At 35.8% G+C, this 27,051-nt stretch overlaps 1 protein-coding gene across 4 annotated transcripts in view; it reads right to left on the reverse strand.

Annotated features, from left to right (window-relative positions):
- The window catches only part of DMD (dystrophin), a 1,006,632-nt gene that overhangs the window by 244,418 nt on the left and 735,163 nt on the right, over positions 1 to 27,051 (reverse strand). For all 4 annotated transcript variants that reach the window (XM_010571327.1, XM_010571330.1, XM_010571329.1 and 1 more), the window contains one exon: positions 12,989 to 13,178. In XM_010571327.1, the coding sequence (XP_010569629.1) occupies positions 12,989 to 13,178 (190 nt within the window). The remainder of the gene's footprint in view (positions 1 to 12,988; positions 13,179 to 27,051) is intronic.

Below are 27,051 nucleotides of genomic sequence, written 5' to 3' on the forward strand. Positions count from 1 at the left end.
CCTGCCCATGGCAGGGGGGTTGGAACTAGATGACATTTAAGGTTCCCTCCAGCCCAAACCATTCTGTGATTCTATGATGAACAGGACTTGAATCTCCCAGCATTAAGCTTAATGCAAGGAATCCCATAGCTGTGGAAATGTAACTGCAGCTGCAAGTTTGCTCTAAGGAGAGCATGAGGCCTTTCTTCTTTCATGCCCTCACCACAGAGCTGGATTAAAACTGGGTAATCATCTTGTTTTTACCTGAGGCAGCATGCAGCCCAGCAACACCTGGATATAAAACTTGTAGGTTAGATGTCTAACAGGAAACGCAAGAAAATGAAATAACAAGCTGTCATGTAATAGCTCCCGTTGCAGAAATCACATTTCTTGGCACTGTTTTTCAGGGGGTTCTAACCCTCCATAGTATTCCATGTCCCACAAATTGAAGGCTAAAATACAATGGCCGTTTTTATTTTTTAAAGCCAATCAACCAGCTGGCATTTAAACACTGTTGCATTTCTTACTCATGAGGTATGGAATTACAATACCACAGTTAAAAAGAAGAGTTGATCTGTTGAGGTTAATGTACTGTTGTGTCTGTAATTGGTGTAATGTAAGTGAGAACAGGTTTATTTCATAGCTTTGATCTGGCAGCTTCCAGCAGGCTTCCAGTTTATGGGAAGAAAGGATTTGCCACTTCATTTATAGATCAGTGAAATACACTTTGATATAAACAGTACAAAAAATAGCAGGACAACTGTAAGCCTTCCCCAGCAAAAGACCTTTGAAGTTCAACAATGAAATTTAGTGACTCAATCTTCTGGGTTTTGTACTAAGTCCTCTAGGAAGTGTGTCTTGCTCTTCTTTTTTGCTGAACTATGAAGTAGTTTCAGAAAAACAGTCATTAAAATTGTGTCCAACCCAGCAGCATAAGGTAGAAATTAAAATTAAGCAGGTTTAATGTAGCAGACAATATATGGTATTTCTGGAGAGGATATAATTTATATCTTTAATCTCCTTAGTTACTAGTTAACTCTCATATTTGCTCCATTGGCAATGTTCCACTAAAAATCTGTAATATCTGATTCAGATACAAGAAATTAAAATTCTGGCATTAAAAAAAAGTCTCATGGTCTCTTTTGAGGGTTAATTCAGTTATTTCATAACAAATTATTCAGTGTAACCTGATAGAAGATCTTTTTGACTGATACAAATTTGTCAATCAAGTTTCTATAAGCTATAGAGACTTCTAAGATGAAGAAAATATGCAAAGTAAGAAAGGCACAAGAAAATAAATATGTTCATCTTCTGAACTGATTAATGTGCATGCTGCTTGGTGCTCATGGCCTCTTTTGATTTTGCATTATCTTTTCAACTATATAGACAGTACAGAATTGAAGACATTTATTTTAAATCAAGAGTCCGGATGTTTTCACTCACATACCAACACTTCTGGTGACTATTAGTATATCATACTAAAAACAACCTAAACAACCAGCTGATAAGCAATGTATTCTTTTCTCTGCTATATTTATTCATAAACAGTCTTCTGGTTTAGATGCAGTAATCTGGTCAGCTGAAAGCTTCTAATTTAGCGAGGCAAAAACGGACAGTTAAGTTTCAGATCTCTCCTGCCATTCCTCCAGCCTCTTCCAGCCCTATTCTGATTCAGCAGAGTTATTCCACACAAAAGGACTCATGCAAAACCCTACTGTATTATTGCAGCCAGTTCAATCCAAATTCAGATCACAAAGGGCCCTAGATTAGCATATCTAAAACACAAATCTCCCGCACTTGCAGGTAAACTGCTAAACCAGAGTCTGAGAATAGCTTGGCATAAATAACTTCCAAAACATATCAAAACCCTAAAAAGACTCCTCCCTGTCCTAATGACCAAAGCATCTAATAGAAATGTGACAAGAGACAGTAAAGGCAGAGAGAAAGAGAGAGAGGAAAGAACAAGGATTCCACAAGCCTGAAGAAAATTAGCATCGTGTCCCTTTCACATACTCAAAAATAAAGAGATCTGCCTTTTGTATGCACAGGATAGCAGATAAACTTATTGCTTTCCTTCTTGAGGCCTTTTCTGCCTCATTTTTTAGTACTAAGAAAAATCATTTCCCTGGGCTCAGTTATTGACCGCTACCAAAGATAGCTAATAGGCTGCAGAAACAGAAGGCAAATGGATTTTCACACTCTGGTGTGGGTTCTTTTCACCCCGCTCCCTTCCCTCCCCTCAGAAGCAGCAGCAGTCCTGCACACAGCAGAATTGCACAAAGAATTCACGGGCAAAAATCTGACTGATTATGGTAGCCACGGACCAGGTTCATAGCTGTGCCCGTTCAGGTGTCCTGACAACTACACCAGTCGAATTGAAGCAGTGGAAACCTTCTGCAACAGTGAGAAAGCCACCACCCCAAGAAGTGGCATAAAGGAGCCTAAATCCTTTCCCTAAGTGTACAAATATTCGGATTCAAGGAAATTTTCTATGGAAAAGAAACACATGAAGAACAGAAAGCATTAACACCTTTCCTACCTGGTGACAACGAAGAGGTAAGACAAGCCAGAACAACATTTCTTAGCAAGGCAGACTAAAACCAAACAAATGTCACTGCCTCAACGCTTATGGCACATTCATGTGGGCAGGTGGATCAGCTCAAGACACAGCTTAAAACCTGGAGTGATCTGGCAGAGGAAACTTTGTAGGCATATCTTCACATGCCTTCATAGTTACCTATGACTAAATTTGTGGTCATCATTTGGGGGAAAAGTCATCTCAGTAGTCTGAGTTTACATTTTGGTTCTTTTCTGTTGCCTCATGGGGAATTGCACAATTTAGAAATATACTGAGTGGTAGGACCTACATGAAACTATAAGCTCTTCAACCTGGTTTAGGTAAAAGACAATCAAATGAAGCAGTAAAAAAGAAAAAAAAGATAAACACCGTTAACATTTACATGAGAGAGAGAGAGTGCGCACATCTTTTTATTTTTATATCTATATATATATGTACACACACAATCACACCAAGTATAGGCACCTATTGTAGCCAGTTAGTTATTTAGCTACTCCTCCTAGGTTCTCTCTAAGTCAGAGGAGAGACATATGCTTCTCCAGAAGGCAAATAGCCCCAGCTCAGCTGGGCTAAACTGCCCTCTGGAAGTGCTTCTCTTTTACCATTGTCTGTGCAGAACTAGGAAGAACAAATATTGCAACCAAGCTGAGCTGGGTGGCACAAACCTCTGCAGTAACTCTTGGGCATTTCTTCATGGTGTGAGGAGGTACAAACACAAGCTGCTGTTGCATTGCTAGTGAGGTGAAGACAATGGGATAACTACATTTGGCCAGCCAAATAGCTTTCTAGATTCCACCGACTCTGCCGATCTCAGTCGGAGCTTAAACACTTACCTCACACTTATACTGCTGACACCTAAAAATCGGTGTCAGAAGCTGACTCTTCAACCCTACTACCTACAGTATTCCAGTAAGGACAGGTGGCAGATACACAACAGACTGGTTACATGGCCTCTAGAAAAAAAAAAAAATGTAGAGGCAGACAAAACACTGAAGAGGTGACATTACTGTATTTCTATAATCTGGTTAACTTAGTAGATAACAACTGATACCTGGATACAAACAGCAGAGCTTGTGGCTGCTTGTACCAATGTTTAAGGGCACATCCTCCTAGCCTCACCTACAGGAAACCCACAGATGACAAGGTTATTTGGGGAAAAAAAAAAAAAAAAAATATATATAGACCACAAGGTGAACAGGGTATCTGAAACTGTATAACCCAGATGAGAATAGATATGAAGCATAATAGAATATATATATAAAAATATAATACATATAACAGAAGAACCTCTGTAATGAAATTTATGTGAGCCTACATCTGATTTCCAGTGTCATAGGCTCTAAATAACATTATTCAATCTTATCCTAAGCAGCTCAATGCTGCTATTTTAGGGTACTTGGTAGGTATCATAACATGAGATGATTCCTGCCCTCCCCAGAAAGGTATACATAAAATCAGGGAACTGACAACACAAAAATAGAAATGATAAACCTAGAAAGAGTACTACTGCACATTTAAGTAGCTATATATTTTCATTACTATATTCAACCTCTGAAAATGTAATTATTATACTAACAATTTCAGAGAAGATAAGCCCAAATCTAGTTAACTATACTGAGACAAAACGTGGCAAAACTATGATAAGTAACCATAAGTCAAGGCTGACTTTCCAGAATTCCCAAACAACATGCATTTTACCGGAAAGAAAAATCCTGAACATCAGTTTAGAATCTTCTAACATAATTACAGCACTGCCACAAAGGAGGACAAAGGCCCTCCTCCAGAAAGTTGTTATTATTTTCAGTGAGGTGAGGAACCTACTGGAATCATTAGAAAACAGACTGAGATAATAATTCTGTACTACTAATCACTCTAGTTAAAAAAAAAAAATAAATTTGCATTTCATATGTTGGAGAAATGGCAGCTTCTGTGGTGACTATCAATAAACTGGAATCAGGCACCCAGGAGAAAACACACAAAATGAAATGGTATCCAGTGAAAATAAATGACTCAAATGAAAAATGTGCACAAAAGGATAAATGCATATGTGGAACTTTGTACTGACAGAAGAAATTGAATTTCTTGTCAGCAGTTGAAAGAAAGAAAGCTTAAACTTCTGACAGAAAATGAAATGGGGCACTCGCTTGGTGACGATATAGACAAAGTTATTCTTGTCAAACATGCTGTCAGTTTAGGTAGTGAGATTTGCTATGCTACAGTATACAACCACTGCACAGTACATAATACAGAATGGCTAGTATTGTGAAATTGTGCAAATTCACATGCAGAAAACCTGTGCTATGGCAGCTATTTGCTCACAAAAAGGCAAAGTTTGCAGCATTTCGTAGAAGACAGCTATTTTTCTCAGTACAGTCTAAGAACCTTCCACAGAACAAGTAGAACTTGTCTCTGAAAAGCATTTGTAATTCTATTTTATTCCTTATTTGTATTCTTTGTAGGTCAACATTGCCTTCTTACATATTCAGTAAGATATCTGTCCTAAGCCAAAATTAATACTTTTCCTCAGTTATGCACTATATAATTTATCCTATTTATATTAACATGTTAATAATCACAATACAAGCATTTTTCTTTTACCTGCCTTGGGAAAATACACTTCTGGTCTGACAAACAAAAAATTATGTGGGCTTCAGCCATGTGTTTTGAATAGTCTGGTATGAGGTATAACTGCAAAAGGCACAGATACCCTTTCAAGCTCATCAGAAGAATATAGTAAAAGCTACCGCTGGATTTTCACAAACAGTTTTTATTGATTATTCACTTTTCAAATAAATCTGCTATACAAAGTAACTGGAAGAACTAAACGGCAGATTAGACTGTACCAGTAAATACTGACGATCACAGGAAGATCAAATGCCAGAAGTCTTCAAAGTTTTGGTAACCACTCAGTCTCATTCCTGTCACTTCAAGTTGGTGGGCTACAGTGAAACATGACATATGCTTAGTAAGACCATGAGAGAGTCCATCCATCCACTTCTTTGGATGTGGGAGAGCATGTTTTAGAAAAGCCTACACAAACAGGGATGAGGCATCCTAGAGAAATAATAATGTCAGGAAAACATGTAGTAATTGGAACCTATTCAAGAATAATGGCAAACCATCTTATCCATTCTACCCCATTTCTATTTGTGATTTTTCGTGCTCTCCTCTAACAGTCTTACTTAATACAACACAACCTCACGCTTAATGGTACAAAAGCTTTTCCCATCTAATCTGTGTTTGAAAAATCTGTGTTTAAAGCTGGTAGGGTTTGAATACTGATCTGCAAGTGAAAACAGGACCATCCTTCTGGTGCGCTCAGTAAACTTTTGAAGACAAAAAACATACGTCAAGCAAATGACCATATACTATGTTATTTAGCACATTTGACAAATGGGATTTTTCTTCTACCTTGATTATAAGAACATACGCAAATGAGAAATTAAAGGAAGAAATTTATCTATCTTCTTGTTTGCAAACACCCACTTTATATGTGGGATTTCTGACAATTAAGAGCTGTTTATTTTCCTGGGAGTAAGTTTTAAGAATGCTTACATCTCACTCTAGTAACAAAGTACTACATCACTTAATGAAATAAGCCTTTTACTTTCTAAAAGAAAATTAGCATTGATTAGGTTTTTGTTCTGAGTTCAGAAACAGGAATTGCAGAAGCAGAATACATCATTAATGTATCCACTCCTAGATAAGCTGCAGCATCAATACATTTTCTGTTTTTATCATAAAGATTATCCAAACTAAACTAATTAAACCAAAATGTTTGACAAAAAAGTAGCAAAATCTACATATCTGTTTCATTGCTGACTTCCTGACCACTTCTGTTTGATATCCAGCTAAGAAGAACAGCCGTTGCATTGCCTTCCCCATTGAGAATCAGCATCTAAACCTTCCTGTGAAAGTATTCAGCTTTCCACTAATGTAACACTATGCAGTAACTTGAGTCTACACAGCTGCTCCATTTCCTAGCTTTTCTCCTCTTCTTTCTGTGTTATTCTTTCCCTGCACTGAAAGCCTCCTGTTCCCCTCTTTCATCTCCTTACCTACATCAAAGCACATCATCATGTGGAAGTGACACCGAAATTGCCGTTGTTATTTCTATGGAGCAAAATCACAGTCTCAAGAGATAGCAGGAATACTAGTATATCAATATTATAAGGTAATTCTTGACCACATGCTGGGCTGTTAAGCAGGTTTTTAATAAAACTGTTACTTCTCTGAGAAGGAAAAATAAACCACAAACCAGCAAGCTTAATCCAGATGACAAACTACAGTAATATAAAACAAAAATAATGAAACTTATTTTCAGACTTGATCCTTAGAATGCATTTGAAAGAGTTACTCATTTGCATGTCCTTTAGGACTTACAGCTTCAAATACAAATATACCTTTATATCTATGTGCATAATAATCCTCACTGATTTCACTCGTTTTACCCATTTTTATAGGACTGTAGATTATATACTCTTTGAACCAACAATGTCCTTACCTTTGTGCCTTCTAGAGCAGCACATTAATCATAATGTAGTTGAGTAGTATGACATTAAACTATGTTAAAAAGTGTCTTTGGCCTTTTGTGCTATTGGATTATTGCATCTATCATGTCAATGTATGGTTTATGAAATAAAAATAAAAATATACCACAGAACCTGATTGAACATAGATATCGTCTTTGTCCTGCTCTTCAGGCACTTTTATACATGCTATGCACAGATATGCTGTCAGTTACCAGAAGCTACCTTTTTATGTTGGAAACTGCTTCTTTCCCCTCCATACCATCCACTCAAATAAAAATACAGCTATTAACACAAAACACTATTCTTTTACCAAAATATATGATCTTACCAGCAAACTAGGAACCCAGTGTGAACAGACCTAATCAGAAGGACCATAGCCTGTAGGTGGTCTCAATCCAGAACTGCGTAACAGTTCCCACTCTGCACAAAAGCACATGTCCCTTATTTTATATAAAAACAACACTGTGAGAAAATATGGGTACTGCCCATACTATAAATTTTTAGGTATAACTTCAGGCACTGCAAATTTTTCATATTATTAGCAGTGAAACTCCTAAAGTGAAACTACTTAGGTTATAGTCTAAGTGAGCATGAAGGTGGTAATAAAAATAAATTTGCTATGTATTTCATGCCAAAGTTATTAACTTCACTTCATTTATCATATGCTGTCATACTTTTAGTCAGTCTACACTACCAATAATTCATCAGTCACCACAGATTATTTCAGATACATTTGGTAACCTGTGTATAGAGTATAAAGCATTCTCCAGTTATTGTTTAACTAGGTGTCACATGCAGTATTCTTTGTCAAATTTCAGTGAAAAAAACTTGTGATTAAATTCATCTACAAGCTTAATATTAAATGATTACATTCATAAAATACCAAGATAAATCCACACTAGCTTCAAAATTATGTCTAATATTACATAAGCTGTATAAAATGTCACATACAATTATTGCTAAAAAGACAAACCAGAGGAGTAATTAACACAGTTGAGAGTTCATATCACTAGAAGTATGAAAGCAGAAAGTAAAATTAATTATTTTCATCTCCCTCATATGGTTACTTATCAAACCAGACCTCATGGGGACACATGGTGTACTTCAACTAGAAAATAAAAAGCAGCACATAATTAAATGACTCCTTGGAGTAACTGGTTTATATCCTTGAAAATTCTCCAGAAAGTATTCTAACTGTGTGAATCACCTCAACTATTATACTGCTGTCAGTTCAGACAAATGATGCATGCAAATACATGCTTATGTAAACAAACAGCGTGTTTATAATGCAACAATTTAATATAATTACATCATCAGGTAATTAGAATGTGCAGTTATGTAAGTCTCACCCTTCTCCTTCTGCTACCGAATGAACTGATAAGTACTAGGGGAAGATTAATCTTTATTAGTGACACTTGAGCTAATGGTTTCTGAACATGAAAAGCAAAAGAAACACCTAAAAAAAAAGTGAGATTTTCCTAGACAAGCAACTTCTGCTATATAGAACACTTTCTGCACAGCAAGACGTTATTTTCCTAGTTGTTTAAAAAAATAAATTAAAGCTTGAGAGTGTAAAGCAGAAAACTGCTGGATCACTAAAGGCGAGATAAACATTTTTAGTGACAAGGAGATAAAGCTACTAGTGAACTCAGAAATTCAGGGTTTTTTCATTATTTGTATAAAGAATTTTTTATCAAAACATTGCTTTCTACCTATTGCCTAAAAATAGCAGATTAAAACAGAATCTTAACATTTCAGGACTCCTAGTGACTATTTTCACATTATCCAAGTCCATGCAACTGCATAAAGAACAAGACAAGCCCTGCAGATCTAAGTCCATATGTTGTATGTAACCATAATATCTATGAATTCTATAACCTAGGTAGTCGAAGTTTCTTTCAAAAGACTTGTGAGACAGTGATCTTTAATCAGAAGCTACCATTTTGTTTTACTTCCTAGGATGTGGATTCAGCTTGGCTGATGAGAGGAAAAAAAAAAAAAGAATTGGAAAACTGTAATCCTGGCTGAAAGCATTTAGGTTCCTTTCTATGCTATGGCTTATGGTTATACTACATATACTGGATGTTAAAAAACATATTAAGGACATAGACTGTATTTGAATGTGTCTGTTCTTATACACATACAATTTACATAGCAAATTTCTTCGGATACAAGTCATTGCCTGATGTGTTTTATAGGGTAAGAGCATTTCTGGCCCACAGTACTGAGTAAAAAAAAAAAAAAAAAAAAAACGCTTATCATTATTTGTGGTTTATGGGGCTGATGATATGGACTAGTGAGCAATAACCACTTTCCACAAAGTACATAAATGCATATTTCTGAGATTTCAGTGACTTAAAGCTCCTTTTTCTTTGAATCTTTTGTGTGCATAAGCTGTGCACAAGCAGCCACATTTTTGTCATGTTCTTACTTTTCATCCCTATGCATCAAAGTGAATTGTGAGGGAGAACTCTTGCAAGCAGGGTATGAAGACTAGGAGAATCAATGCAGCAATAACTGAGGAACAGATGAAAAGCCATACTCTCTTTCCTGACCATTCAGCTGACATCAGTAAAATAGTTTTATTGACAAAATTGTGCTTTAAGAAGTAAAAGTCCTTAATATTTGCTCCATTATCCAGTTTTGTAGCAACACAGATGGGCAATATTTGCACCACTACCAGGACACTATTTATTTGGACAGAAAGCTTTTACAATGAATACCATTGATATGGAGCATTGTGTTATGACTATTGCAAATACTACCCATCTTAATGACTTAATTAATTTTACAGCTAAGAACTCTCAGACTATTAACTTTTTTTATTTTTGAATAATTTCCTTATGTCATGTAAATTATTTTGTTAATAAAAAGTTTTATCTAAGAACAACCATAGCATAATATTTGACTTCATGAACTGTAGAGCAGTTCATAAAGTGACTTTTTGCTTATAGGTGGCCTCAGTGCCAGAGAAGGATGAAGGACTTATTTGACTTGCTAGTGTATCTGTAGCCATAGCCTCCACTAATTTATTCCCATACTTTGTTTCCAACTGACTTTTACTGGCATTGTCCAATCACTTTATATGAAACTCACATACACATCATCAGAAAAATCTATCAGGTACTAGCAGAGAAACAGAAGTTTATGTAAGTTTGTGTTTTTGACTGCACATAGGTCCCTCCAGTAATGGTGAATTGCTACAAAAGCACTGTTTATCATTTGAGAATAATGCAAAGTCTCCAGAAAAACCTGCAGTCACTACAACAGTTTCACACATGTTCACACATTGTATTACTGAGTAAACAAATGCACGGCTTGGTTCAAATATTTTGCAGTTAAGTTCCTTGAATTTAAAACATTTGCTGTTAATGAAATTCCTATTCTAATAGGAGAAATTATTAAAAATGATGCCCTAATTACTAAGAACACACTAGTAAAAAGATACATCCTTTTAAATTAATTGTAGTTAATGACTATGTCTCAAATCCGTGATAATTTAATGAAATGGAAGAAGATGCAAATCTTGAATGGCTACTTTACTGCAGTTCTTTAAAAAATTACAGAAAAAAAAAAGGTCTTTTCCAATTATAATTTCTAAAAACAGCCACATTCTGTTTATTTAAACATAAGTTTCCTTATTCCAGTAGAAATAAGGAACTTTTCTTCTAATTGAGGAAGAAGAAAAAAAAAAAACCAGAAAAAAAATATGGTTCTACCAGCTTTTAGAAGGATATCCACCAGAGTCCTTTCAGGACAAAGGCATTTGAAAATCCACTTGTGCTTGTTATATTATAAGATTTCTTTTGGAGGCTTAAAAATGGTATAGAGAGGCTGACACAGTGATAGGCCCAGGAAGAAAACCAAGTCAGTCTACGTAGAGACAGATCAGCATGCAGATGCAAATGAAGAAAGCCCACAACAAACCACACTATCAAAATATTTCCTCCTGCAGCCATCAACTAGAACTAAAGTCTAAAATTATTTTGCTGTTGGTGGACAGGTATGTATGAACCTTTGGGGAGCAAAAGACAATGCAACAACCACATTTTTGCCTCTGCATACTAATGTTTCTTCTTAAGATTTAAGAATAATTTATCTTGTACAGCCAAGATTAGCGAGCAGAACAGTGTTTGCTTTTTGGAATTGAAACAAATAGAGACTCTACAACAGTTTTTACTGCCTTAGAAGATCTGGTACTTAAATACCAAAAACATGGAAAGAAGAACTGAAAATTTAATCTTATGCCTCAGTTGAAGTGCAGAAAACTATTTAGAAGAAAGCTTACAGTTCAAAGCAATTGTTCACATGATGGATATTTTTATGTACTTCATTATTTATGGAGGGAAGGATTTGTATGCATTTATTTTTCCTTTCGTCTATAGCTCTGGATGGTTTTTTTGTGGAGATCAAAAAAACCCAAGATACTAGTTGAAAAGATAACTGGGTCTACAAAGCTCCATTACAGTTAAAAATGAAGTATTTGACCTAAATTTTTAGGTATCTCTAGTTTGCCAAATAATCCATTTTTCAATGATCACATCAAAAATAACTTCTGCAAATACTTGATAATTCAATTGTTTTAGCACCATTACAACCAAAACCCTAATCTAAATAATATATAAAAAGATAGCCTATATTGAAAATTAACCACTCAGTCTAGAACTATCTTCCATTCAAATCTGCTCTCCAGGATCATGCAACTGAATTCAGAAACATGTGAGGACTTAAGGGATATTACTAGAAAATGAAATTAGCATAAAGACAGATCACTATTAAAAATGTGGTTCAGACTTCACTTTTGTCTAGTGCAACGTCTGTAGATTTCAGAGTATCATGTAATGGAATTTAGCAGCAGTTCAGTCAAGCAGTTAAAACCATGTATTAATACAGTAGTGCCAAAAGAAGGTAGCAGTATTTCCATCCAATGTACTTACTCAACATATTCACTTACAGCTAAAGTTTTCCACAGTATGTTTTTCATAATTAAATTAAGGCATAGAGCCTTCAGTGCCTGGAACGTCCAGTTTTAAACTTTCTGTCAACATAAGAGTCAGGCACTCTCAGGGAATATTGGAAGAAAGGGCCCTGCCTTCCAAACAGTCAACTAATTCATATTTAGGAAATCTAAGACCTCACACAGACATATCTGCATACTCCTCAGTAACTGTAGTGAAGAAAAGAAAATGAAAGTATAACATTTTTCAACAGCACCATTTCAACTAATTATTTTTCTTTCCCCTCAAGATTCTCCGGAACACCAAATACAACATTCTCTCTCTTTTTTAAGATTTTTTTTTTTGTTTCCAGAGGAAAACAACTGTCTGAAAACTGTCCAGCCATTAACTATGAAAATTTTAATCATTATCTCTTTTTATTATCGCAGCAGAGCATGTTGACAATAATCAGCCAAATACGAAATTAATATTTTTCATGTGTTTGAAAGTAACGGAGGAAAACTAATTCAGTTAAGCTACAGAGAATAAACTTGATGCAATTTATATAACTTCTATAAATATCAGAAATGCTTAATAAACTCTCATGTCTGTCAAGTGCTCAATTCAAGACCGTAGCTTGGCAGAGTAATTCATTTTTATGTGATTTAAAAAAAAAAAAAAAAAATCTAACCACCCATTTCAGCAAAGTTTTTCTGTACATTTTAAAACTCTGCTTCAAGACACATTTTCCAAATGTGTTATATGCTCAAAGATGTCAGACAGAATCATGATGTGACTCATGTTAGATCCCTATAACAATTTCCAAAGCAACACTTAAAGGTTAGCAGTAGAAGCAGTTCTCTTTTTCAAAACAACTTCAGTTTTGTTGAGTAGCTGCACACTGGAAAAAAACCACCACTTTGGCCACCTGACATGTCTCTAAACTGAAGTGCTTGACTTACCTGCCACTGTTTCATGAGCTCGCGAACCATTTTGGCATCCTCTAGTATCTTTTCTTTGTGTGTAGCATCCTGCAGGACATTCGCAGTTGTTTCAGCTTCTGTAAGCCAAGCAAGGAACTTTTCGAGATCCAGGTAGAATTGCTGCAACATTCTTAGGGCTGATTCCAGCGCAGCTTCACGCTCACAAACCCTGCACAAGTACAAATAGTCAAATGCAGCACTATTAGGAAGAAAACAAATCTTAACCATTAAATCCAAATATAACAAAGACACACTATGTATTTTTCATGTACCAATCAAGGTAAGTTTGCAGATACATTAGCTACAGAACTTGCACTGTACGTTTGGCAGGTGGGACTCCTTTTTATCTTTTTCTCCTGAGAAGTAGTAACTAGAATTCATCTGGTAAAAAATTAAGCAAAAATACTTCTTTGAAAGTACTATGCCTGAAACATGCACAATTAAAAAAAAAAAAAAAATCAAAAATAAGTCCCTGATTTGTTTTAATCAAAGATTGTTTTCTTATTCGTCATTAACACTACAGTAGAAAACTTGTTTGGTTTTAGAAATCACAAAATAGTTCCTGGCCACTGCACAGTGTGATGAATTTAATTATTAGTTTTTATGACTTGAAACCTTTGGAGATTGCGTTCAAGACCTTATACCCTAATAACACTCAAGTGTGGGGTGGTGGGGGTTTGTGTTTTATTTGGTTTGGTTTTTTTGTTTTTTGTTTTTTTTTTTAAATGAATGTAATAAATTACAAGATCTCTATCAGTGACATGATAAAATACAATTTTTAAATACAAAGTCTATGTATCCTTGGGGAAGATCTAAATCGTAGATTGGGAAACAACACTAAAGGCTCCAGCAATTCTGGTGCTGAAAAAAACATTAAAGTATATCTGTGTTCTATCAGCATTCATGTGCAATGTAGGCGTCACATGTACTCACTGATTTTTTACATTGAACTTGAGCTAAATATGGATTTAGAAATGTGAGCAGGTAAGTATGACATAATGTTCATGAACACAAGGCTGTCAAGGCTACTTAGCTGTTGTATTACATGCATATTTGTTTGACATCAGCATGACAACTGAGTAATTTTTTAAGCTCAGACAGTATAAAGTCATTTGATAATTTGTGTTACTTCAAGTGGAATGAATGCAATTTGATGCACACCTATGTTTAGTCTACAAATCTGTGGTGATCTGGATATTTCTAGACAGATTTCCTGTCTAGTTTTATAGTTATTTAGACAGACTAAGATACTAGATTTTAGCAGATATAATTTGTCAAACTGTAATTTATCATAACTTCACCAGAGGAGGCCGTGAAATTTCTAAGTGCTAATCTCTATTTCAAATCCTGTTTGCTGTCAAGAAGAGATTGTACTCCTTGATAAGTAATGATATCATCCTAAAACCTAGTACACCAGTTGAAGTAAGAAAAGAAACAAAAAATTAACACGAGTTTTGCCAAGTGGCAGGCACTGACTCAACATGTTTTTCAACAAGCATATAAGTAAATTGCAGCAGAGGATAGCAAGAACAGAAAAATTAATTCAGAGTACAGGCGGGACAACCATTTCAGAAAAAAAAAAATCCTCCCTAAGAGACAAATCTCACAATAGCTACCATATTTCTGTCATAGTTTTAATCCTTTAGCATCTTATTTGCTTTTCCCAACCATTTTGTGAAAAAGGGAATTTATTCTTGGATCCTTTTTTGATTCAAAAACTGAGAAAGCTATTGAATGCCTCACTACAAAGTCATCCACCAATTTTTTAAAACTTAAAGCCAGACTGGATTTTAATCTCGGATGCACCTGTATTTTGGGTTTGTGCGGTGGGTTTTTGGTAGCAGGGGAGGGGCCGCAGGTGTGGCTCCTGTGAGAAGCTGCTAGAAGCTTCCCCGGCTCCAAGCGGGACCCGCCTCTGGCCCAGGCCGAGCCCATCAGCGACAGTGGTAACACCTGTGGAGAGCAGATTTAAGAGGGGAAACCTGGAGTTGGGGAGGAGATTGGGATGTGAAACCCCTGTGCAGACACAGAGGTCAGTGCAGAAGGAGGGGAGGAGGTGTGCTGGGGGAGGTTGATGCCCCTGCAGCCTGTGGTGAGATGGCGGGCTGTGCCCCCTCAGCCCATGGAGAGGAGTAGAGGAGCCCCAAGATGGCCGGGGCTCCATGGGAAAGCCCACGCTGGAGCAGGCTGTGCCTGAAGGACTGCAGCCTGGGGAAGGGACCCACGCTGGAGCAGTTTGTGAAGAACTGCAGCCTGTGGGAAGGACTCACGTTGGAGAAGTTCGTGGAGGACTGTCTGCTGTGGGAGGGACCCCACGCTGGAGCAGGGGCTGAGTGAGGAGTCCTGTCCCTGAGGAGGAAGGAGCAGCAGGGACAAGGTGTGAGGAACTGACCCCAACCCCCATCCCCCTGCGCTGCTGGGGGGAGGAGGGAATGAAAACCGGGAATGGAGTTGAGCTGGGGAGGAGGGAGGGGTGGAAGGAAGGTGTTTTAAGGTTTGGTTTTATTTCTCATTATCATTGTCTTCATTCGATTGGTAGTAAATTAAATTGATTTTGTTTTTTCCCCAGGTTGAGTCTGTCTTTGGCCTGTGACCATAAGTGGTGAGTGATCCCTCCTTGTCCTTGTCTTAACCCACAAGCCTGAGCTTTTCTTTGTATTTTCTCTCCCCACCCCACTTGGGAGGAGTGAGCGAGTGGCTTTGTGGTGCTTTGCTGCCAGCTGGGCTTAAACAACAATGAACTGTTGCCATCTACAAGAATTCTCCACATCATGGCACTGCTTAGCCTGGATTAGAATGTGTCCCCAGTGGCCTCTTAGGAGGATAGAGAGACACACTTAGCTTCAGAATAGTGAACATGGTCTCTTTCCAAACTTTATTCTACAGGGACATAAACACGGCTTGTGGTTAGGCCATTCTTCAAATTTAAAACAACTGCAATGAAAGAATTTGTTCTTTTGTTAAACTAAAAATTAGTTACGTAGATATCACAACTAAATATACTGACAATATACACTAAATCAATATAAACTTAGAAAAAAAAGTAAGAAACAGAAAATCTTTCACCAGGAAAATACTGTATTGACCTATTTATCACTTTTAGCTCAAAAATATCACCACATTCATTCAACAGAACTTGGAAATGGGATAAACTTACATAAACTAAAAATATTTTATCCAGTTCTTCAGAGCGCAATTCTATTGTAAGATATACTTTATAGCACTACTCTAATTCAGTTTTCAGTGTGCAACATGATAGCTAATATCAGTGCCTTTGCAGAATCATGTATAACACTTTTTTCACATGTAGTTCCTCCAAAATATTAAAGGCACATTTTTAACTACAATCCACCTCAATTCCTATAAATACATAGCAATGGTCTAATAACAGCATTCTGCAAATACACAGTGAGATTTAAAAGGGGGGGGGGGCGGGGAGGCTTAAGTCTGTTTGTGTATATTTAACTTTTTGCATGGTATCCTGGGAAGTAGGACCCAAAGCTACATTCATCCACTTGTGCAAATACCTAGTGCATTTTTAATCTACAAAAAATAAGAACAAAAGCACAGATATGAAAATATATTCAAAGGAAGAGCTATTAGAAGTATTACTCAAAATCAGATTTTATGTTTTAGACAAAATTCCAGAGTATATAAAAAATACAGTATTTTATTGATCTGGGTAAAGAATGAAGTTTTAGTTATGAAGAATCTTCTGTGATGCACAGAAATCTTATGGCACATAATTCCTTCAGCCTACAGAAATGTGTTGCTTGTCTATAAGCATACTAATACACTCACCACAATATATCTAGTACCTTGCATTTTAAGCTTCGATACATCTAACATGCAATAAACTTTCAACTACATTGACAGCTCTGCAGCATATCAATAAGCTTCACTCTACTTGGCTTTCTAATTACCTCAAAATTATGAGGTTAGAGCAGACAGAAGGTCTAAAAATGAAAAATAAAACTGAGTATCAAACCCAGCATGTGATAAATTGTACAAAATTATAGGGGAGACAAAAATACGTACATTGAACAAGAAATTATTGCACAAAAACAAAATAAAGATGCTTCCTTTTTAGTCTGTATCATCCAAATATGTTTAATTCCATAGCAAGTGTGAGCTGTAAGAAAATAATATGAAGTAAGCAGAAATACATTTTAGTGTAAACGGAACACTGCACAGTAGGAACACTACAAAACGCTGCTGAAATACTAAAAGATAATCATAAAAAAAATTATTTTTAATGGAATGATCCAGTTTTTCTCTGTTCTACTATGATCTAACAATAAGCATATAGCGGTATAACCAAAAGCTTCTTATTCATGGGCGAAATACTAAAGGTGGGATTCATCTTATTTTCATCTGGACACCCAGATATTAAGCAACTATACTCCCTCTGCAAAACATGAGACAAGCATTTCTGGAATTTAGTTCCTCCCCTCTTCTCTGTACACATCTGTTGAACCAAGTTCAAGGTCAGAGTAAATTTTTTTTCTCTTGACTACAATGATAAGTTACCTAAAGCTTACACAATTTTAATTTTACACAAGCCTAAATTTTACACAATTAAAGGTAAGTGAAATGGTCCCCCAATCCAGTCTGGGGACTGATTTTTAGGAACTAGTGGTATCAGTGACAGTGGACTCACCAACTCTAGTTGTCGTATGAGCTTTGTTGCAGGACAGATATTATGGTACTCTCTTAAGAATGTGTTAGCTGAAGGCTTCAAGTTGAGGGAAAATGAAGGCATATCAAAAGAAGCAAGTCACACAATGTATATAAATGTGAACTTATACTCACAGGAGAAGTTTATAAGGTTTTAAAAAAAAAATCCACAGAAAAAAAAAATACCAGCCTCTGCTACAAGACATTGCTGTTATGCTGAGAACTTTTAAAGATAATATTTTTAAGACATAGCTGTTTACAAAGGGTTGGGAAGATAAGCAGGGGAAAATTAAGTTACGTGAAATCTGTGTGATCTTTAAGTTCATAAGCAAGGTACTATATTATTAACGAAAATTCGGAGTCCGTACCGTCATATATATACAAAAGAAATATATGCAACAAAATCCATACAACTGAACATCTTGTTACAGAATGTAACAAGAAAAGAAAGTGCTGAGGTATGGGAATGATGGTGTCATTAAACGCATTGCAAGAGTTCTTCATTCAACAATCTCCAAACCCATACAACACAGTGTTTGGGGAAGCTCCATGAGTGTGAAGAACAGATTTTTCTTCAGCTGTAGTATTTGCTACATAATTTGGAATGAATTGTTCACATCTTCTGAGTATCTGTTTGTTTATTTGAAATTTCAACACTTATTCACATTACAAGATATGTTGTTAGGGTCAATGTTTAAATAATGCTTTGAGATGCTCAGGTAACAGGACACGTAGTAAGTGCAGAGCATTATGCCAGTGTATGCTCCACTGTATTAATGCAGAATACATAATACGTAAGGAAATATATTAAAAATTGAGCACAAAAAATATTCATAATGGAGAAACTAACAAATTTCTGTTCCACGGCTATTTCTTTAAGGGCAATAACAGTGGAGAAATTCTGCATCATTCAGTGTTCAATAGATCACTAAATCACACTTCCATCTGCAGACTGTAGTGATCTAATGTTATCACACTGAGATGTAAAATAAAATATCCTGGGCCACTGGCTGACAAAGTATCAGTAAGTGGTTTTACTTCTATAGTTCATGTGGTTCTCTCTATAGAACTGTATTTTCTCCTTTCTGACATTATGATTCCATACAATTTTTAAAAAGTTACCTAAATTTCCCTTTTCTGGAGCCAACTATCACAGACAATTTGAACTACATGCATCTTCCTGCTAATGCTGGAAGCAGTTTGCACTTTTTCATGAGGATCATATCCCTTCTGCTGATGTGACTATGGAACAATTGCAAAGCTTTATTGGAATATTTAATTTTTACTACTAAATAAATTTAAGCTCTTACTGCTAGGTCTTCTTCAGCTGCTTTAACTTGGACTGATAAAGAACCTCTCAAAGAGGTAGAATAATTTAACCTCAGACAAAGTTAGAACATGAGGAAATGTCACAGATATGAAAAAAACCCAAAATTCTTAAAATGAACATTGAATTCTTAAAGTAACTATTATTGATTGAATTTTGAAATCCAAATTCAGAATAAATCACGCTATTTTGGGCATGCTGCTTAGAGGAACTTTCTTCTGGAATCTAGGGACTACCTTCTATAGTGCCCTTTACAGTTATTAATACACGCTAGTAAGTGGTTAATCTGCAGATTAACTCTGGAATGGCTGATACACATTAAGTGTGGAAAACTATGCTGAGACCGCATTTTAAGTACTGCTTTCATGTGGTTTTCTGGATCTCAACCAGCTTGACACCTCACTCAGGGACACACAGTATTTTTCCAGTAACACTTCTGGTCAAATGTTCTTTTAGTTCCACCATCCTGATAGAGGTTACTAGCTTTTCTCTCCTGTAGAGCATTGGCACATGTATGTGCATCTAAAGTTGTTGAGTGATCTTTATATATATGTGCTTATGTCCTACTATCACTATTTTGTCTGGCTTGTTGGAAAACATTCTTCACCAAGTTGATCCTAGAGTAATGGAGATTGCTCGCCTGTGGGCAGCTCTACCTCTGAAAAGACTTCTATGTTGCAAATTATCAGAAAGCCTCAAGTGCAACTAAATGCAGAGCTACAAGATCAGCATCTGAACCACTCCAGAGATCAGCATTCAGACGTAGCTGACGTGCGTCCACAGGCCCTTATCCTCCCACTATTCTGAGTGAGGAACCAGGAAAGCTTTGATGTGCTTGTACAGAATTTTGTACCTGAAAGAGAAGCTTTCAGTCATTTTGTGCCTTAGTCCCTTCCTGTAAGGCCTAAGGGACAAACCTGACGGAAAACCTACCTCTAAAAAGGCAACAATAACTTTCTAGAACTCTTTGCCTGATCTTTTTCACAGCTAATATCTCCCTGAAGACAGCTGATTAGGAGAACAGAAAGAAGGAAAGATTTTGTTTCAGTGGTGGAAAGATCTTTGAATAAAAAAGAAAAAATGCCTTTTTTGGAGCCCAACAGGAACACACAGGTACTGCCCGCTGATTCAGGCATATGAACAGGATTCCTACCAGTGACATATTTCCTTCTGTATCTCTACGTGCAGTACTTCTCTCTGCTTTACATTTATTTCTCAACAATGTGATCTTCTGGCTGAAAGCTGATTCTCAGTGTCTTCAGATAAGTCGAAGGGCATCTATCTCTGCTTTGGCTGCACTACCCATATTGATTACATATGAATAACCAGGGAAATGATTTTAAATTCCAGGTGTAACTGTGCATACAGAGAGACTAAGTCCAACAGCTGCTGCAAAATAAACACACAAATGCAGTTCTCTGCTGATTCTCTTTACTTCTACAGGAAAGAACAAACCCCCCTCAACGCCCCCATCCTCCGATTGAACTCAGCCTACCTACCTTGATACAGACACAGCATTGTTCTTTCCCTGATAATCACACAGAGTTTCCTAAATTATGACAGTCTCTTCAGATACTAAAAGTAGAACATCCTAAAGCACCTCCTGATCATAGTAATAAGCCCATACAATTTCTCCTTTCTTAAAAATCTGTTGCCAAAAAGGGGGAAATGCTTCAAAGAGCAGTTATTCAGTCTGCTAAGCAAGATGCAATTGTTTTTTCCTGACCAGTTTTTCTATTGTAAAACTCTGCAAAACCAGAAAATATGCTGTATTAAAAAATGTTTCTGGGTTTTATGTACTTAGGGAAATGGATGCAGCAAGAGAGAGAAACTATTTTGCTATTTTTCATTGGCTGGATTGTTTCTAGTCATATACCTGTCGTAGCTCTTCTCAACATAGTCAGACCCTATATGAAAATAACAAAAATCATTAATCCTTCTCCAGCACTTTCCTTTGAATTACTCCCTTTGTTACTAAAGACACTAAAGCAATTTAAAAAACATATTTTTGAATTTAGACTGTTTTTCCTTACTTTTCTTTATTAAAGCACTATTGATATTTAATGAGAAAAAGAGGAAAAAATGAAAAATTTGTGTTTATCTATGAAGTTTCAGATCAACCTTGGATATTAATCCCCCATCTCTTCTACACTATTATTTGTCAGACTGAGAAGGGTTGCTAAAAGCAAAGGAAATATCACACCCTGGGGCACAAAATCACATACATAGATTTCTCTATAGGACCTTTAAATAACCTCTTTTTAAATAAGCACCTGCCAACATCAGCACAGAGGATCTGCGTTCACATAGGGGAAAATTCCTCGTCAACCTTTTTAAAAATAATTTCTGTCTTTCATACTCTGTCCACTTTTGGGATCCCACATTCAGAAAATGCCTCTTCAAGGGGTGGCAAAAGAGAGAGAGTTAAAGGGAATTTTTCTAACAGGCTTTTCTTGCCCTTATTGCTTTTGTCTCCTTCTCCCTTCTTGCCTTGACATAGGTCTAGAATATATAAAAACATGAGTGTACGTTTTCCCTATATTCATCGTAACCATAGCTTATCACACATCATGAACTACAGAAAAATCATTAATGAAACATCATTTTAATTCCTTTGCAATTAAAACTAATTACAGGTTATCTTTTACATTATTGAAAACATTTTATGTTTACTTGGGTTTTCTAATCTCCAGACAAATTTTCATTAAAATCAATCACTTTCCAGAGAGTAAATCTTAAGAATTACCAGGTTAAAGAAAAGGGAATCTGAACAACAGACAACAATCACAGACATATGAAGTATCATCAAAAATGACTTGTAGATACAGAATAATGTTCTGATGGACTCACTCAAGAGGCTTTTCTAAATAGCCCTTAGTTAAAACTTAAAAGAATTGTCTTAAAACCAAAAGCAGCAAACAGAAAAATAATCCAAACAACAACAAAAAAATCAACAAACAACCCCACAAACACCACCCCACCCCCAATTCTCTGAACTCGTGGAACAGATTCAAGGCTAACCCTCGTACAATTCAAGAAATGCCCCAACAAAACATAGGAAGATAACATTTAATAATTCTGGTATTCCCATTAAAGAGAGAAGTCAGAAAAAGAATAAATCCTAAAATCAAAACTAAAAACAAACACACAAACCTAGTCTCTTATTCTGCCAAAAGAAGCAAAAAGGTTATTGTTCTGTTTAAGTCTTCTTCACACTTCATGGTCTATAATATGTAGAATTAAGGTTTTCCTTGCATTCCAAAACATATTCTTTCGACATTCCAAGGCAGTCAACAGTGCCGTCTAATAAACAGCATATTAATTACTCAGATACAATTTATTAAGATAATATCTTTGCTTTCTAAGACAGTGAAGTGTAATTAAAACCGATTATGAAAATAATTATATTCTAAAGGCACTTGTTTTCTTACCCTTAATTACTGTAGAAACAACTAAATTTAATAAGACTGTGAAATGCACTGATGGCATTACATGAAATCAATTAGGGCTCACAAAGGATACTATTAAACTGTTAGTGTAGCTTTCATTTAAAACTGCAACCTCTGAGGGCTGAGCTCAGTGGTCTAGCAGAACAGTGATTTGCTACCATGCAAAAGAAAGAAGCCTCAGTTTCCAGACTGGAAAACTTCTCTGGCAGGACTTACAGTTCTTATTGTACCATGCATCATCTTACGTTAAGTGAGAGTAACACTAAATAAACACTTAGAAAAACACACACAATTTTTTTCCCCTCTAAAACATGGGCCTAAAGTAGTAGTCACATTACACAAAGATACTGATTCAAATCAATCAGATTGATTCAAAATATTTTAAAACAACTATTCCAATATGTCAATATATTTTAAGAAGCATAAAACTCCTCCAAATAAATAGAGATGATGGTCAAGGTATTCTGTATTCAGCTCAGAAGCAGCTGGTAACCAAAACTGGTTAGCATCCGAGTAAGAAGGAGAAACAGCAGACCACCTACTGTTTCTTATATGTATATAATCTAATACAGTAATATTAGTTGTAAAGAGCCACTCCATACTTCATACAGTTATTCTTTACTATTCAGGAGGTTTCAGACCCCTACAGAAAACTGAAATATAGAATAAGTTCCCCACTATGAGGAGATAATGTGATTAAAATAGATCTACTGCACAAAGATTGTAATACTACAGGAACTATAACCAGAGGTAATATGACAATACAGAGTAATACTAATAAATTATTACTATGAAGTTTCAACAACATTAGGAAGAAACTAAAACACTAGTTCTATTCCTCAGGATTATGTAAATATAAATAAATAAATAATGAAATTCCAGAGCCCAATTCAGCAAATTCAGGTGATGTTCAACTCACACTTAGTTCAACAGAACTCAGTTTGTGTTTCATATAAAAGCCTTACAGAAAAAATCCTAACTCCACTGAGATGAATTGCTAACCTTCAACTGACTTAAAAGGGAACAGGATGTTCTGTGATAGTTCTGCCTCAATTCTTTTTTGGACATATTTCAAAGATAAAAATTCTTAGCAGAAGAAAAGATAACCCCTCAAACAACAATTCTGCACAATTTAACGGAGTAGAGACACACATAAATACACCAAAACACTAAGTCTGGGAGTGAGGAGGTCTGACCATTCTGCTATGAAAAGCCACGGCAGAAGTGGATATACCTGAAATTGTGCGGTCACATGCAATTCTGGCACACTCATCCAAATCTAACTCTTAAATAGTGCATGATTTGCAATGTTTTCTTCCTCCTCAATAAACTGAAATAATTACCAGGTGTTTACATTAAAAAGACACTTGATTTGGCTTGTCACTTACTGTTTTGTATTTACTGTCATGCAAGTATCCTCTATAAACTCTAGATAATTTATCCAAGGTCTGGGCGGATGCACTTCTTTTCCTTAGATATATCTACCTGTTCTTAAATCACTTTCCAAATTTTAGTCATGGAAATGAATGCATAACTGATGCATTCATCAGTTTAACTGAAGATTCAGCTTTACTTCAGCTTATGCAAAGAAATCCATAAAGTATACCATAAGGTCCTTAACAGAAAATACAGAGGTATGTTTCCTTTATTTAACCAAAAGATACATTTAAAATGGTCTGGTATAAACAGATGTGTTAACAAACACTGAATTGGCTTGTATGTGGCAACACAATGAGATTTTGAAACATCATGGTTCTTCAAGCCTGTTCTTTTTGCAGAAGGAACCAAGCTCACCTTTTAAAAACATTTTTTTCCACCTAGATGCTGTTATTTCTGAACAGGAGGCCTAAATCTAAATAAAAGGCTGATTAAAACCAACTTGAACTCTTGTCAGCTCAAGGCTTACATTCATGATTGCATTTGACACAATAATCATCATCGTATCTTAAGACCAAAATCTGGTTGGCAGTCCTTGACTTAGTTCTGCTTTTTCCAATTAGCTGAAAAATTGCATCCCAGCTCATCTTCCAGGAAATATGTTTACATTTATAGTTTTTCACAGGTGAAAGGACATGGCAATACATTCTAAAATGCTAACGTGATAGCCGTTTTCTCTTTTAATGTATCCATCACTGGTAAATCAATTTGAGGAAAAAAAAGAAAAATTAGCAGCACACATACTCAAATGATGTTGCAAGAAATAACTCTTATCCATCACATGGAGGGGGAAAAGTCTCTAGAAATGTGAAGACATAACTACAGACATTTTTCCAGATGAATACTTTCGAAAAGAAAATTTAAAAAAAATTCCAGCTTCTACTTTTACTATCTATTTATTGGCAAGAAAAGAATGTAACTTTTGATTATGGTATGGTTAAAGAAACAATATTAACTTCTGATCCTGAGACAGGGGATGTGATGACAAATCATTAGGTGATATCCCCTATGCTCTGTGTTATCCCAAGGAATTCCTACGGATGAAACACTTAAATGCAAACATCTTAGTGCCTAAATGCTGGACAGACAGCTAGGACAAGCACATCCAAGAGCACATACATATATCCAACTGTTTGAAATAAAAATCACCTTCCCGTCCCATAAGATCTGGTATTGAGCTCTGTTACACTGTCACTATAGCACTGCATTATGATTTCCTACACGAGTATCTGAATCACTAAATGATTCCCTACTTCATGTTTTCCTTTTTGCTCAGAGAGGTCACGGCTCAGGCTTTCCAACAAGGTATACAAGAACAGTGCACAAAGCTCGAGAGGGAAAAGTTTCTGTTTTATCTGAGACCTGTATGCATAAAGTTGACTGCAGATGTGAAACCAAATCTATATCCACAACAGAAATCGCAAGAAAATAACTGAGGAGAAAGGGGTGGTATTGACGTAGGTTATGCAGGCAGTGGCCCGTTATTTGGCTTGGATATTACTTTTTTTCAGATGGTAGTAATCCTAATTTTTCAAGCTCTATTCTAGCACTACAAAGGTTTCCTAGAAATTAGATTAGAACAATTACGTTAAGAGTTTATGGAAGGAAAAATAACATCAAACATTAAAAAACAGAGACAGGTTCTCTCAGAAGAGTCATAAGAAAGCAAAACAGAAAAACTTTTAACTTTCTTAAACTCAAGTAAACACTGGAGATGGCTGCCTTGTGTTGCAAATGACAAAAATTAAGTTCAGCTGACACTAACACATTTATTAGGTATGCACAGGTGGACTGCAGGCAACCCGTTAACCTCCTTATTAAAAATGCAAACAAGTAAATGTATAAGTACATCAGTAAAAAAAAAACTGTAGCATTACTTGATCTCCTTCATTTCATTCTGCTCTTGTGGTGTGAGGTATGTGCACAAGACTGCATATAAATTACTCAAAAACGTTATGCAGAAATGCAGTACTAGAATAGTCTTTCTCACAAATTCCATGTATTGCAGTAGCCACAGATCTCAAAATTTCCCTATTTTACTGAGTGATATATACTGTACAATCTCTCTTTATCCAAAGGATAAAAATACTGAACAGTCAAGGAAATAAATATTCTAAAACTCACATGGCGTTACCATGACACATTTTTTTTAACTGGTCTTTAATATATTTATGTGCTATTTTTATTTCTTATATTAACTTCTGTAATTCTTTCTTGATTATCTGTACTTCTGATCTAAAAAAGGGCTATCATCTGCTAATACCTACAATATAGTTTGTCTCAATTACTTGAAATTATTCAATATTTTTAATGACAACTGTACATTCAAATCTGATCTCTGTATGATTTGTTAATGTGCCACATCTTATTCAGAATGACAATCTGAACAAAAGCAGCTTATTTATCTTACTAATTCTAATAGTCCCAAATATCAAGTAGGGTCATTATTCTAGTAAATTTGATATGACTGGTTCATTTGACCCAGTCTGAGCTAAGTACATTATATATGTAGTAAACTGTTGATGACACCACATGAATATGTAATTATGTTCAACGATCTTTAATATTTATGACTAGCTAAATGTTGCCCCTCCATAATCAGACAGTATCCAAACAAATATATATCTAGAAGGAGAAACCACCTATAAAGACTACATATACATCTATACAAATACTAAAGTGTTTTGTTTCCATCAGAAACAGAAATGAAGCCCTCTGTTGCAAATGGGTACTCAAGAAGATTTCTGCTTTCATGTGTAAATATCCCTCTACATTTCTTTATTAAGTGTATTATGGACCAATAAAATCAGTGTCTTTGAGAAAAATACCTTTGCCAACTTTTTCTTAGAATTAACTGAAACAAAAGGTGAGAACTAACAATAAAGCAATATAATCTATTTACAACCCACAAGTTAAGCTCCTGTCCAAGGAGCTATTTAGGAACCATGGTAGGGATGCAACGTTTTGTTACAGAAACCTCTTGAATGAAACAAAACCGAGATTAAGAACATATAATGTAGTCAATGTAAATAACATTCAACTCTGAGCATTAGGAACCTGTCCCAAGGAAGCAGCACTAGGTGTTACTCAGTGCATTAACCAACCATTGGGAAAAGGGTGTGAAAAGCAAGATGGCAAATTTATTTAGATTA

Source organism: Haliaeetus leucocephalus, unplaced genomic scaffold (genome assembly GCF_000737465.1).
Source record: "Haliaeetus leucocephalus isolate CR32 unplaced genomic scaffold, Haliaeetus_leucocephalus-4.0 Scaffold317, whole genome shotgun sequence".
NCBI lineage: Eukaryota > Metazoa > Chordata > Aves > Accipitriformes > Accipitridae > Haliaeetus > Haliaeetus leucocephalus.